Here is a 15251-nt window from a genome sequence, read left to right on the forward strand (position 1 = left end):
AATACCGACCAGTTAATGCCCATTCATTTCTATGGGCTTTGAAGCCCATAGGATTGATTGGGCATTTACCGGTCGGTATTTACCACATCGGAAAATACCGACTGTCACAAGGGTGCAGGGGGTGTCACTTTGACACCCTCTGGCACCCCCAAAAGAGGCTCGGGTGCCATGTGGCAGGCATACCTGCCCTAAGGGCAGGTCTGCCTGTCATATGGCATAGGTGTGCATGCACACATGTGCATGCACACCAGAAACGGTATTTTACCATCAAGTAGTATTTGATGGTAAAATACCGATTTTGTACTGCTTGTGGGACTCAGAAGAGTCCCACCTACATACCAATTTACCGGAATCCGTAATGATACCGACTCGGTATTTTACATACTCGGTAAATTTACTTATCGGTAAATTTACCGAGTCTGTAAAATACAGGGACCTACATGTCAAATTGCTCTTACCGGATCGGTAACGGCCGAATTCGGCCGTTACCACCCGGTAAACGCCTACCTACATCTGGCCCTAAGTGTTTAAATAAAAATCCTACTGTCATTTGTTGAAAAAGGTATTCCTAACCATATGAAGTTTACAACACAACGCATTAACACTCTGCAATGTGAGACTACAGACGTTTCACGATATTTGCTTTAAAAATATATGAAGAACTGATGAATAAAACTATAAATCGGAAAATGCTGTCGCCCTCGAATTGGGCTCAGTCCACACTTTACTCCCTCTATTCACCCTCTGCTCACTCCAACTATAATAATTAAGTATTTTTACTTAAAGTACATATGCATTCCAGTAAACATTCGATTCCTGCTTAGCCTTACACCTTCAGCATAGCAAAAATAGCCATCCAAATTCCTTTTGTTCCAACTATCAGATTTAGACAAATTCAGGTATTATTGATCACTACGGAGGCCAATCAAACAGAATCAACATCCTACTTTCTTACTACTACCACGAAAGCCTACTGTGAGAGAGCTTGGCATGCCCTTGCTGGATGAGGTCACATCCAGCCACCTGCTGCTGTGGTGAAGCAATCACGGTTGTTTCCGCTGACGCATTTACCTCTGAAATGACAGCTCCTCTCATTATAAGGTCTTTGGTTTTGGGAACATAGCAGCTCAGTTTTCGAAATATGTGTCTGCCCCAAGAGGTAGTAATTACAGGGCAGATATGTGGCCATTCAGAGATTTGTAAATCCTGCTCTTTCCACTGGGTTTCATGTGAGGCTTGGTGCTTTATAGGAAGGGGGGGGGTCATTGCTCTGGCTTGTAATCGTGTCAAAATATGGTATTTCTTTAAGTGAGGGTTATTTCTAGGATTGATTTCTAATTACTGCAGGCTGACTTTGCTTCAATCAGACCCTTGGAATCTGTTTAGTGCAACATGGGCTCAGTAGTGGCATTTACTGTGCAGAAGCTTTAATGTAGCTCACCACAGGACTCAGTCTCAATTTCACTTTTGTGGTCCTACCCAATTTCTTAAGGCCCTTCAATTGGCTCATTTTGAATGCTTGAAGGAGTCCCCCCTCCATATCGTATCAGATAAGGAGGTGATTTTCGTAGCAGTGATTCTTCTGACACGACTGGGCAATGGGTTCATATTTGAGTAGGGCCCCTTACTTATGGTGTTTCTGAGGGTCTGGCTCTTAATCATCTTGTTCATTTATACCAAAAGTAATGTGCATTTTTGACCTGAATCAGGACATTGTGCTCTATCATTTCTGCCCCTCCTCCCTTGACAAAGTGTCAAGTGAGGCTCCATCCCATACCCCTGGAGTGGACCGTGACAGTCCATCGATAGATTGCTTCCTTTTTTAGAGGTTTTGTTACTTTGCCACTATTCATATTGTTCAGAAGGGTAAGAAACCGTCCTCAAATGTACTCTATCACTGATTGCCTTGCTCGTGTCTCTAGCTTATGAATACTCGGATTAAGTTTCTACGCACCATGGCGGTTCGTTCTTTTATGGTCATGGGCGCTCGATCCTAGGGCCAGAGTTTTGCAATTTATCCATCTTCTATATGTGTAGTGTTTGGCAGCTACATTTGGAGATCTTAATACTTTTGTTTACCACAACAGGTTGCTACCGTAAACATTTCGCGTCAGTTTGGGAAAGTGGTTCGGGATGGCTCACAAATTGCAAATAACAACGTAAATTGAATATCAAAGTTTCTACTGTTTTACAATGTATCCTAATCTGCGCTGGGAACACTCTTTCTGATGTTGTGTATATTTTGAATGATTTGTGGCTGTGTCAAGGGAGAATATTAATTGGCTGATTACCTACCAGTAATCTTTTTTACTCTACAGCCTACTCTTTAGTGCCTTAGTCGTGGAACCTCCCTGATAACGAGGAAGGTAGGGGCGTAATTCTGCTAAATTAGCCTGGTTAGAGTGAGGGAAGAGTTCTGGGAGCATGCTGAGGCTACAATCCTCTTAAGGTGGGGTCATTACTAATGTCGTCAGGCAGTAACAGAGGTCCCCGTCTCCACCCTGCTGTTTCCAGTAGTATTCTCTGGCCAAGGCTTCTTGGAGCTGTGACTGTTGTGTTTGTGGCTTAGGGCAGTGATTTGCCCACACCCCTGTGTAAAAGAAGTTCCATAATCACTGTATTGAATATTTTAAGACAATGAACTGATGTTTCCTGGCATCAAGGATTTCTCAACTAATACGAAGTGCGAGTCATGATTCTAGAGAAGTTCATGGCGGGTTCATAACTCAGTCCCCTATGTGAGTGAATCCTTGGTGTTTGCACTTGCCTGCGAAGTTTCACTTTTAGAGTATGTCGCATCCATGGTTTATCAGCTGTCAGCTGATATAGTGTACACTATGATGGCCGATCAGTCTTTCGGTTTCTAGGGCCAGCAGGGCCAGAAATCTTGCACAATGTAGACTTCTGGTGGGTGGATATTTACCTTCTGACGACATGAATGTAGAACCTTGTTTCTCTTATAAAGGAGAGGATTGATCGCTCTCTCTGACTGCAGGAAAGGCTGGTGACCGCTCGAATACAGGAAAAGAACATTACCCCAAACAAGCAGCAGAATGAGCTCCCAGAAACTCGTTGGATTCATCGGGGCTCCTTTCTCAAAGGGCCAGGTAAAATATTACTTCATTTGTATGCTTTATGTGCACCTATTGTGTGTACATATTTCATGTATGCCACTTGTTGCCATCACTTTTAGAGTGTGCCATCTTTTACCATGCTGCACCATGTCTTTATTTTTCTGACATACAGGTAATAAGTTCAGACAATGTCAGTTGTATTTTATTCCAGGCGTATTTATTACCAGCTGGTAGGAATTTAAAGATTTATATTGGATAGACAGAAAGGCAGGCAGGCAGACAAAGAGACAGGCAGACAGAGAGACAGACAGACAGGTAGATAGATAGATAGACAGATAGATAGATAGACAGATAAATAGATAGACAGATAGATAGATAGATAGATAGATAGATAGATAGATAGATAGATAGATAGATAGATAGATAGATAGATAGATAGATAGATAGATAGATAGATAGATAGATAGATAGATAGATAGATAGATAGATAGATAGATAGATAGATAGATAGATAGATAGATAGATAGATAGATGGATAGATGGATAGCAGGTAGACAGTGAACAAGGTAAAGCAGTGTTTGAAACAGTGGGTCTCGCTGGGGCTGTGGTGCGCCCATAGAACTGTGTATCTGCTGCCACTCTCTTCACGCTAGTCTGCCATTGAGACCCACAGACATATTTGTTTTGAGCCAGTGACCATGGAAAATCAATGTGATCCTAGCTAGCACCCTGAAAGTCAGTGCGAGCTACATTATCTGGCCAAAGTCTTTGCAGGTTCAGTTCCACAAGATGAAATTAGGACGAACCACCTCTGCACAACAAAGCCCGCACAAAAGCACATCTGAGGGATGCTGACTGTGTGACATGACCTCAAAAGTATGCTCAACAAACTATCTCTCACAATGCTTTGAGTGCACTCAATAATATGGGTCGGACGTGCATTTCATGCTGAAGTGCTATTCATGATAGAAACCAGGACCAAGCCATTTCTTAGAATCGTCTATCCACTAGTCATGCTTAATATATCTTTGTTGTTACAAGACACTATGGGCCAGATGTACTAAAGATTTTGCGGGTGCAAATGGATTTTAGACCTGTTTCCGATAGCAAAAAAGGTGTGGCCCATGTACTAATCTTATTTTGTGAGTCCCAAATCAATTTGCGACTCACAAATTGGGATTAGCAACTCACTATTAGGAAGGGCTGTTCCAAGGGTGTCCCTTCCTAAAAGCGACTCCTGAAGCTATGTATGACAGGTTTGCGGCCACAATTGCGGTTGCAAAACAGTCGCAGTTTACCTCCCTTCACAGAAGAGTGGTAAGCCACTCTCAAACAGGAAGGGGTCCCCAAGGGACTCCTTCCCCTTTGTGAGTGACCCTAAAAATATTTTTCAAGGGCAGGCAGTGATCCCAGGGACCATTGCCTGCCCCTAAGAAAGGAAACTGAAAAGTTTCACTTTTATTTTTTAAATGCATCCCGTTTTCCAGCAAGGAAAATGGGCTGCATTAAAAAAAAAACTGCTTTATTCAAAAGCAGACCCACACATGGAGGTTTGCTGTCCCCAGCAGGCCACCATCCCTGGGAGTGTCAGCCATTCCCATTGGGGTCGCAAATTGCGACAGCCTCATTAATATGCATGAGGCATGCAATTTGCGACCCCAAAGGGAATCGCAAACAGTGTCTCAGACACTGTTGTGCATCCCAATTTGCGAGTCGTAAATGTGACGCAATTTGCGACTCCCAAATTGGTGAGTCGTACATCTGGCCCTATGGCTATTTCTTTTTCCTCAATTACTTACACCATTACATCTGTCACATGAAAAGTCCTAATTTACTATAATGATTAAACATATATGATTAGAGGTGTAAAAATGTATTAAAAATGTATGAGACATTCAAGATTTGTTTATTAAACGAATAGTATGCTTATTGGTGCCGAGCTACCAAAGGGCTCCCCTTTGCTTCCTTCATGCTTAGTACATATTCATTGTCACCGGACGCCTCTGTGATAGTTATATCTCTTACCTATTCTTTATTGAAGTCACCCATGTCACATTACAATGTACTCCTTACACAGTAGTGTGAGTCCTGTGTGACTTTCATACTGTATGTAAAAAGTGGATGACATGTGTGAACATTTCTGCACACAATGTGACACATTCATGTTCCAGTTTTCCATTTGTACTAGATAAAGGTTATTCATAGTATGTTGACTCGGACTAGCCTAAAAAAAAAATCGTCTTCCAGCAGTGCACAGCTCTACCAGCACTCACGTGGGTTTACCAAGCTGACTTACATTTAGTTGTTCCCAGATATCGGCATATTGAACCGACCCATTTACAGTGAGATTCATGATATTCAGAGCAAAAAAAGATTATATGTGTCTCATTCTCATTGCTCAGGCTACACGCTGGACAAATACTAGAAACTGGGTCCTTGTTCCATTTATAGGTGAACCATCTTAATGGAAGAATCCCAAAATGAAAACGTATTAACCTGCTCTTGGCTAAAGGTGATTAAACTAAATCTAAGTATTGCTCAAAGAATGGAAAAAGCTTAAAATCCAGAAACGTGTTCGTCAGGTAGCCATTAGAATTATTATTTATATGAACTTCATTGATGTAAGCCCAGTAGCATGTTTTCAGAGCGTGAAGATCAGCTTTACAAATTGCAATTGGCTCTGCCCAGAGCCTTTGTAGTCCCAACTTCCCCAAACAAACGTAGACCAATGTGACCCATGGAAGTGTCTTAGCCCCTGAGACTTTTATTAGATCTGTGATGGTTTCTCTGTAGTCTCTTAGCTCAGTTGTGGACCAAAGGCGAACCTAGTACCCTAATGGTTTTAATACTACCAGATCTGCAATTATTTTTACACCCAAATCGAAATATAGTGGAGTAAGCGGGGATCTGGTTGGAACAGAGCCTGATGAATTTCTTTTCAGCGATAGATAGAGCATGAACGTCAGAACAGACCCAGATCTCTGCGCCTTAAAGCGCTGCACCTTGTGCCTTGGCGCGGTAGTTCTCTAGGGCCGGCGAAACAGTACGTGAGGTCGTTTGCTTGTGCATTCCGATGATAACATTTGATCTGTGTTCGATTAGCAGAGTACTCTTGCTAAGTTGACCTGACCATTTGAGGTTTTCTCTGCTAACATGGATAAATTAATTTTTGATCACTCTGTTGCCAAACACCAGGTATTTGGTCGTAATTACGTTTAGCTCCAATCCCTCAGACCTACAAAAACCTAAGAATTCATCGATTAGGAGCTGGAGTCCCATGGACGTCTTCGAAATAAGGAGAGAGTCATCAGCGAATAGGAGAATATGAACCTTTTTGTTGTTCAAAGTGGTAGAATAATTTCAGCAATTCACCAGTATGTCCACAACATCGCTCATGTACAGGGAAAACAGTGTTGGATCAAGAACACACCCTTCCGCATTCCACGCTCAAAAGGGGTATGTTCAGTCAATTCTCCGTTATGACCCTAGCAAACTTGAGCATATTATTTTTCATGAAGTTTAATTATGAGCTGTATTAAGCTGCCAGGAACACTCATGTCTAGCAGAACACGCCACAAATTAGTGCTTGGAATAAGGTCAAATGCAGCTATAAGATCTACAAATGCCATTTAGAGCTTCTGGCGTTGTATGAAAGTATTTATAATGTTAGATACATATGACAAATACCTACAAATTTTATATTTAAAAAAAAATTAAAATTGGGGTCGTCTGAGCTATTTCCTCTGCAGTAAAATGCAGACAATCTAAACCTTTTAGCATGCTGGAAATACCTTTGCCACATATTCTTTGTCACTTATTTTTCCACAAATGTGATGGAGTATTCTGTCCCTCAAACTCTTCGTTTGCCCACCGTAAAGTAAACTTTCCATTGGCAGAGCCCCTGTTGGCTCCAGAAACAGAAAGGTGATTCCAGAGTCCTGATGGAGTGCTGGTCATCAGAGTAATTGCAAAAAACACAGTTGATGGACAGAATGCAGAACAATGTCTTACATTCACCCCAGTACAAAGATCTGGGCCTAAATCCATCGTTTTTTTGCACTCCACACCACCCTAGGTCAGACAATGGCTATATGCAAATCAGCCTTGACCCTGTGCCTCATCGGAACAGTCCAGCCCGAACTACCAAGCCATGTCTTTCCTAGACCGGAATCAAGCATCCAAGGACCGGTTTCTGGCTATCAGCCTTCTTCAGCCTGGATAGCTTGACTCCAGTGATGTGGAGAGCCTGGGCTCACGTCTGAGCATACCCAGCCCACTCGGGGTGAAAATTGCAAAAAACACAGTTGATGGACAGAATGCAGAACAATGTCTTACATTCACCCCAGTACAAAGATCTGGGCCTAAATCCATTGTTTTTTTGCACTCCACACCACCCTAGGTCAGACAATGGCTATATGCAAATCAGCCTTGACCCTGTGCCTCATGGGAACAGTCCAGCCCGAACTACCAAGCCATATCTTTCCTAGACCGGAATCAAGCATCCAAGGACCGGTTTCTGGCTATCAGACTTCTTCAGCCGGGATAGCTTGACTCCAGTGATGTGGAGAGCCTGGGACTCACGTCTGAGCATACCCAGCCCACTCGGGGTGAAAATTGCAAAAAACACAGTTGATGGACAGAATGCAGAACAATGTCTTACATTCACCCCAGTACAAAGATCTGGGCCTAAATCCATCGTTTTTTTGCACTCCACACCACCCTAGGTCAGACAATGGCTATATGCAATCAGCCTTGACCCTGTGCCTCATGGGAACAGTCCAGCCCGAACTACCAAGCCATGTCTTTCCTAGACCGGAATCAAGCATCCAAGGACCGGTTTCTGGCTATCAGCCTTCTTCAGCCTGGATAGCTTGACTCCAGTGATGTGGAGAGCCTGGGACTCACGTCTGAGCATACCCAGCCCACTCGGGGTGAAAATTGCAAAAAACACAGTTGATGGACAGAATGCAGAACAATGTCTTACATTCACCCCAGTACAAAGATCTGGGCCTAAATCCATCGTTTTTTGCACTCCACACCACCCTAGGTCAGACAATGGCTATATGCAAATCAGCCTTGACCCTGTGCCTCATGGGAACAGTCCAGCCCGAACTATTAAGCCATGTCTTTCCTAGACCGGAATCAAGCATCCAAGGACCGGTTTCTGGCTATCAGCCTTCTTCAGCCTGGATAGCTTGACTCCAGTGATGTGGAGAGCCTGGGACTCACGTCTGAGCATACCCAGCCCACTCGGGGTGAAAATTGCAAAAAACACAGTTGATGGACAGAATCCAGAACAATGTCTTACATTCACCCCAGTACAAAGATCTGGGCCTAAATCCATCGTTTGTTTGCACTCCACACCACCCTAGGTCAGACAATGGCTATATGCAAATCAGCCTTGACCCTGTGCCTCATGGGAACAGTCCAGCCCGAACTACCAAGCCATGTCTTTCCTAGACCGGAATCAAGCATCCAAGGACCGGTTTCTGGCTATCAGCCTTCTTCAGCCTGGACAGCTTGACTCCAGTGATGCGGAGAGCCTGGGACTCACGTCTGAGCATACACAGCCCACTCGGGGTGAAAATTGCAGTTCGGGCTGGACTGTTCCCATGAGGCGCAGGGTCAGACTGATTTGCATATGGCCAAGTCTGAACTGGGGTGGTGTGGAGTGCAAAAAAACGATAGATTAAGGCCCAGATCTCTGTACTGGGGTGAATGTATGACATTGTTCTGCATTCTGTCCATCAACTGTGGTTTTTGCATTTGTCACCCCGAGTGGGATGGGTATGCTCAGACGTGAGTCCCATGCACTCCACACCACTGGATTCAAGCAAGCCGGGCTGAAGACGGCTGGAATGCCAGAAACCGGTCCTCGGAAGCCTGTTTCCGGTCCAGGGAAGGCATGGCTTGGCAGTTCGGGCTGGACTGTTCCCATGAGGCACAGGGTCAGACTGATTTGCATATGGCCATGTCTGAACTGGGGTGGCGTGGAGTGCAAAAAAACGATGGATTTAGAACCCAGATCTCTGTACTGGGGTGAATGTATGACATTGTTCTGCATTCTGTCCATCAACTGTGGTTTTTGCATTTGTCACCCCGAGTGGGATGGGTATGCTCCGACGTGAGTCCCATGCACTCCACACCACTGGATTCAAGCAAGCCGGGCTGAAGGCGGCTGGAATGCCAGAAACGGGTCCTCGAAAGCTTGTTTCCGGTCCAGTGAAGGCATGGCTTGGCAGTTCGGGCTGGACTGTTCCCATGAGGAACAGGGTCATACTGATTTGCATATGGCCATGTCTGAACTGGGGTGGTGTGTAGTGCAAAAAAACGATGGATTTAGGCCCAGATCTCTGTACTGGGGTGAATGTATGACATTGTTCTGCATTCTGTCCATCAACTGTGGTTTTTGCATTGGTCATCAGAGCAATAGCATCACATCCGATGCCCTATTTAGGCTGCAGCGGTGATCTTAGGTGGTGGGAGGCAAGCCTCCAGGGTTCCTGGAGGGTTGGGACTGTCACCTCCTGCAGTCCCTTACGTTCCATAGAGTGGGATGGGATGAGTGTGAGTTGCAGACTCCACCCCACTCTGTGACAAGGTGTCACTGATTGACAGTTGGTCTTGGGCACTTCAGGGCTAAAAACTGAAGTGTCCAAATCCAAGTCTTTCAGTGACGCTCACCCTCGTAAAATGAGGGAGCGGACCTTGGGATCTTTTTCTGGGCTGAGGAGGTCATGCCCACAGGGCTGTGAAATCTTCAACTCAGCAAAGTTCAGCTCAGGCAGCCAGGCGCCTGCACATTTAGATCATGTATAGCCCCTCACTGCCTGATCTGAATATAAAGAGTGTCTGTCAGGCTGACCTTTGTTCAGCATGACGGCCGCTCTTCATATCTGCAAAAAGGTGGAGGGGGTAGACACTTCCATCCTTAAGGATAAACTTGTAAACTTGGGGATTTATAGAGCGCAGTTGTTGCCCGAGGGCGTCCAAGCGCTGGGATAACCGTGACCTACAGAGAACAGGGAGGAGGGAACAGCAGTTTAGCAAGCAGATGTAAATAGGTGAGTCTTCAGTTGCTTATGGAACGTAGTAAGGTTCTGAGTGGCTCTAAGATGGAGTGGCAGAGTGTTCCAGGCCTTGGATGTGTTGTAAGTAAACGTCCTTCCGCCGGTTCTGGATCTTTTGATTCTTGGGACCATTGCTAAGAGAGACTGGCTGGAACGGAGACTTCGATTTGGGATGTAGTGGGTAACCAGATCACGGGTGATGATGGGTCCCATGTCCCAGAAAGCTTGATGGGCTATGCATAGCGTTTTGAACAGAACTCTCTGCCGGACCGGGAGCCAATGAAGGTTAGTTAGTCCAGACCTCACTGAGTGTCTGCGAGGGATTTTGAGTAAAAGGCGAGCCGCGCAGTTCTGAACATTCTGTAACCTGCGAAGGGTGTATTCAGGTGCACCCAGGTAAAGTGCATTGTTAAAATCAAGGCGCGAGTGAATGAGACCTTGAATGGCTGCCTGTTTGGCTTCCATAGGGAGGAGTGGAAAGATTTTATTTAGCATTCTCAAGATGCCAAAACAGGTGGCGGAAAGTTTTGTGGCTTGGACATTGAAAGATAAAAAACTGTCCAGCCACACTCCGAGACTTTTGATGGAGGTTTTTGGGGTAGGGGGGGGTCCTAGGCAAGGGGGCCATAGGGAGGGGGGAAGTGTCGGTTCTGAGGGTCCTAGGAGCATCAGCTCAGTTTTGTCTCCGTTCAGTTTCAGGGATGATGACGACATCCAGTTCCTCACTTCTTCCAGGCATTCTCTGAGCCCGCCTGGCGCAGTTCGAGAGGCCTCCTGCGCCAGTGAGACCACCAGTTGCGTGTCGTCCGCATATGAGATGATCTTGACTCCAAATGGGCGGACGACACTTGCCAGCGGTCTCATATATAAGTTGAATAGTGCAGGGCTCAGAGAGGAGCCTTGAGGAACTCCACAATTCAAAGGTCTGCTGGAAGAGATGGAGTCGCCATCAAAAACCCTGAACGATCTTTTCCCCAGAAAGGATTCAAACCATGCCCAGGCCTTATCCTTAATCCCCACACAGGACAGGCGGCTCAGTAAGGTGTCATGACTGACCGTGTCAAATGCCGCACTTAGATCAAGGAGGATCACTGCCACTGTTCCTCCCTGATCCAGGATTTTTCTCGTCTCCTCTATGACCATGGGGAGGGCGGTCTCTGTCCTGTGCTTGGGTCTGAAACCCGTCTGGGTAGGATGCAGTATGTGGTGGTCTTCTAGATAGTTCACTAGCTGTTGGTTCACATATTTCTCCAGAACCTTGCTCAGCCAGGGGAGCAGAGAGATAGGGCGATAGTTAGCCAGGTCAGACGGGTCCAGATTGGGTTTCTTGATCAGAGACCTGACCATTGCTTGCTTCCAGATGGTTGGAACAGTGCCGGAGGAGATGGAAGAGTTTAGTACCTCTCTGATGACGGGCAAGGTGGTATGAGATGCTGCCATTAGGATGTCTGGAGGGGCGGGGTCGGCCGGAGAACCTGATTTGACACTAAGGGCTAGTGATTCTAGGGTGGAGAGGTTTAGAGGGGGAAAGTGGGTTAAGCTGAATGGAGTGGGGGCGTGTGGCGGGCTGGGGAGGTTGGTAGGTTGACTAGTCCCATCACTACTTGGTGAAGAAAATGTTGAATAGATTTTATTAATTTTCTGATAAAAGAATTCGGCAATGTCATTGCATTGGGTGACAGATTTTTCGACATGTACCGCAAGTGGAGGGTTCGTTAATTTTTTGATGATCTGGAAGATCTCTTTAGGTTTAGATCTAGCCTTCATGATTTTGTTGGCGAAATACGTCGACTGAGCTGCTTTTATTTGGGTTTTGTATTCGTTAATGGTTTCACGGTACCGGGTTTTGTTGTCTGCCGATTTGTCTAAACGCCAGCGTCTTTCTGCCCTTCTACAGAGACGCTTTTTATCCCTGAGAGACTGGGTATACCAGGGGGCGGTTATGTGGGGCCGCTTCAATACAGTCTTGCTCATTGGGAGAGTAGAGTCCAGAGTGTCAGTGATCCAGTTGGTATAGGCCTGGTTTGCTAGGGCAGGGTCCTCCTGTATCTCTGGTTGTGAGGCAGAGAGTTTGATGCACCACTTGTCAATCTCAAGGCGCGGCCAGGCTCGCCTGATTTTGGTGGTGGGGGGAGGAGGAGAGAGTTTTGGCGTGGCCCATCTGAAGGGGATTAAAAAATGGTCAGTCCAGGGTAAGGATAGGCTGCTGCTGCTGCCTAAGAGAAGATAGGGAGCTTTGCACCTGTTCCTAAGTAGCACACAAGGGTCCCATAACACTAAGGGCTCCATTAGGATGGCGGGCGGATTGCCCCCGCCAGGCTGGCAGTAGCCACCGCCAGCCTGGTGGGGGAAATCCGCCCGCCATCCTTCCCTGTATTCCCCCCGCCATATTAGAATGGCGGGGGGGACCACGGCGGAGCAAAACACCGCCCCCCACTTTTCCGCCCCGGTCGCCTTGCGGCCGGGGCGGAAAACGAGTAACATGCAGGCGGTGTCTGTCAGACACCGCCTGCAATATTACAATGGGCATTTTTAAATGCCTTTCCGTGGCGGCAATGCCGCCATGGAAAGGCATGCGGTGTTCACTCTGGGGGCCCCCTGTGGGCCCCCAGAGTGAAGGCCAAAGGGGGGTGGCACACGGGGGTACCTGTGGTACCCCCCTGCATTTACATAATCAAAGCGGTAGGCACCGTGCGGTGCCTGCCGCTTTGATTATGTAAATGCTGCAACGCATTTTTAGTATTGTGGCGGGTGGAGCACAGAGCTCCACCCGCCACAATACTAAAAATACAGGATGTGCCTGCCACAGTGGCGGGCACATCCTAATGGTGCGTGCGGGACCCCCGCCCTTAGGGCGGGCGGTCCCGATTTCCAATAGGATGGCGGGCGGGCAAAGCCCGCCCACCATCCTAATGGGGCCCTAACAGTGAGTAAGAAGAAGTGAGGGGATTAGCTGAGGGGCCATCCTTGCTCAAGTAGAGTGGCCCTGCAACAGAGACTCCTGAGAAGCTGACCATTTTTGCAGAGTGTAATATTGTGTTTGTAGTTTATTACAGTACTTATTGCTGTTCAGTTTTTATCGAGGGATAAAACACAAGCAACAAAATTGTACTAATGGACAATGTAAAAAACTAGGATAAACCCCATTAATTAGCATATCCTGATTTCACATAATCATAAACCTCCAATCTTCAGGAAAGGGATACGTTTAATCTCTGAGAGGGGAAGAGACATAAAATAATTACATCACACAAACAAAACACAAATTAATGCAGCTAATTCAAATTGCATTGAAAATCAACTGTATTCATACATGATTTACATATGATGGTTGCTCCATTGTGTGCAGCAAAGTGCCTAGAAAAAGTGCTTGTGCGTAAGTGATAGAAGAAGGATGGATAATTCAAATAAACAGTGATCATGGATTCCTACTGTAAGCATGTCTGTTGTCATATCAAGCAAGATTTCATCCATCACATAAAGGCGATTGCATTGAGTCAATACTGCCTATCTGTAGATAATATATTTAGTCCAGGTTGAATGAAAATTGTCAACGTTTCGATCCGAAGCTGGGGGAGGGAGTCAATTAGAACCTTATGAGTGGATCTTCATCAGGACAGAGTAAAAAAAAGCAATCTGGAGTCATGCACAATCAGGTGAGGAGACTAACTGATGAAATGCAGCATCAGCGAAGGCCAACCAGCTCTTCATCTGTGGAGGAAGGGTCCTCTTTCCACTGAAAATACAAAGTTGGAAGCGAGGAGGAAGCGGTCTGAGCCCAATAACTGAGAAAATCTGTGTAAATCTGGGTGGGAGAGCCCCTTTAGATTTAATAATGAATTCAGCTCTAGCGTGATACAAACTATCACCAGCTCACTCACATTCACCATACCCAGGTCCTTCGGCTCTGTGGGCTACTATAGAAAAGTAGGATCTGCTTCTTATGGTTACCCCCACTTTTTGCTTCATGCGAAACTGTTTATGACTAGTCTGACTGGGATCCTGCTAATTAGGACCCCAGTCTATCTGCTTTCTCCCTAAACTGTTATGTCATGTACTTAGGTACACTCCAGATTGGATACAGGGGTACTCTTGTCAGTCCCTAGTATATGGTACTCATGTACCCAGGGCATAGGTACCCGAGAGGCCTCCCAAGGGCTGAAGCATGTATTATGCCACCCATGAGAGGCCATACAAAATGGAACCTACAGGCCTGCCATTGCAGCCTGTGTATGTTGGTGCATGCACCACTTACTTCAGATATATGATTACTATATCTAAGGGTCACTACACTTAAAACCTATAAGTCACCCCTATAGCAGGCCTTAACAATCCTGAAGGCGGGGTGCTTGGTTCTAAGTGAGAGGGTGCCACTGCATTAGCAGGACCCCCTGCAGCCTACGGAGTCCATTCTCCCGGGGCAGCCATTCATGACATATAGAGTGGCATTATGGGACCATGTGATGACCAACTCTAAAACGGCTGAAAGTAACCCTATCATGTTTGGTGTAAAACATGGTGGAATCATAACCCCACACCAGTAACTGGTGTGGGAGGTATGAGTCCACCCCTCAGAAACGAGCTTAGTGAGGTCGCTGGTGTTCCCTTTACCAGCCTTCTAGTCCCGGGCAGCCCAAATGGTTGCAGCCGACCAGAGACGTATTTCTGCCCTCTTAATGCTGAGCCAAGCTCAATCAGGGGAAGGCAGAACAATAGGCATCCTGGCACAGGGAGGTGTGATACCCTTCCAGATAGGATTTAGTGTATTAGGCCTAGGTGGGTGCGCTTGCCAGCGACCGAAAGTCTGCATGAGGGGCACATTTGGTGGCCCTGTGCATATTTCAGTTCAAACCAGTCCTGGGAGCCGTTGGCTCCTGCTCTGGCACCAAAATACACAAAGGACATGGGAGTAACCTCCCAACTGTCCAGACCCTCCCCTGGGAAGGTCTCCTGAATCTGTCCAACCCTCTACCGTGGGTACAAAAGGGCTTACCAGGTTGTGGGACCCTGGATTTAACGTGGACAAGATTCTGATCAAGAAACCACTGACCTTTGAGCGTCTGGACACTCAGGACTTCACTGGACTTTGTTTGGGACCAACTTCATC

At 46.2% G+C, this 15251-nt stretch overlaps 1 protein-coding gene across 1 annotated transcript in view; it reads left to right on the forward strand.

Annotated features, from left to right (window-relative positions):
• The first annotated feature begins 2987 nt into the window (after positions 1-2987).
• ARG1 (arginase 1) overlaps positions 2988-15251 on the forward strand; it is a 305104-nt gene continuing 292840 nt past the window's right edge. The window contains exon 1 of the mRNA XM_086927039.1: positions 2988-3107. Coding sequence (XP_086783165.1) covers positions 3054-3107 — 54 coding nt within the window. The 5' untranslated portion in view covers positions 2988-3053. The remainder of the gene's footprint in view (positions 3108-15251) is intronic.

This window comes from Lissotriton vulgaris, chromosome 6 (genome assembly GCF_964263255.1).
Source record: "Lissotriton vulgaris chromosome 6, aLisVul1.2, whole genome shotgun sequence".
Taxonomy (NCBI): domain Eukaryota; kingdom Metazoa; phylum Chordata; class Amphibia; order Caudata; family Salamandridae; genus Lissotriton; species Lissotriton vulgaris.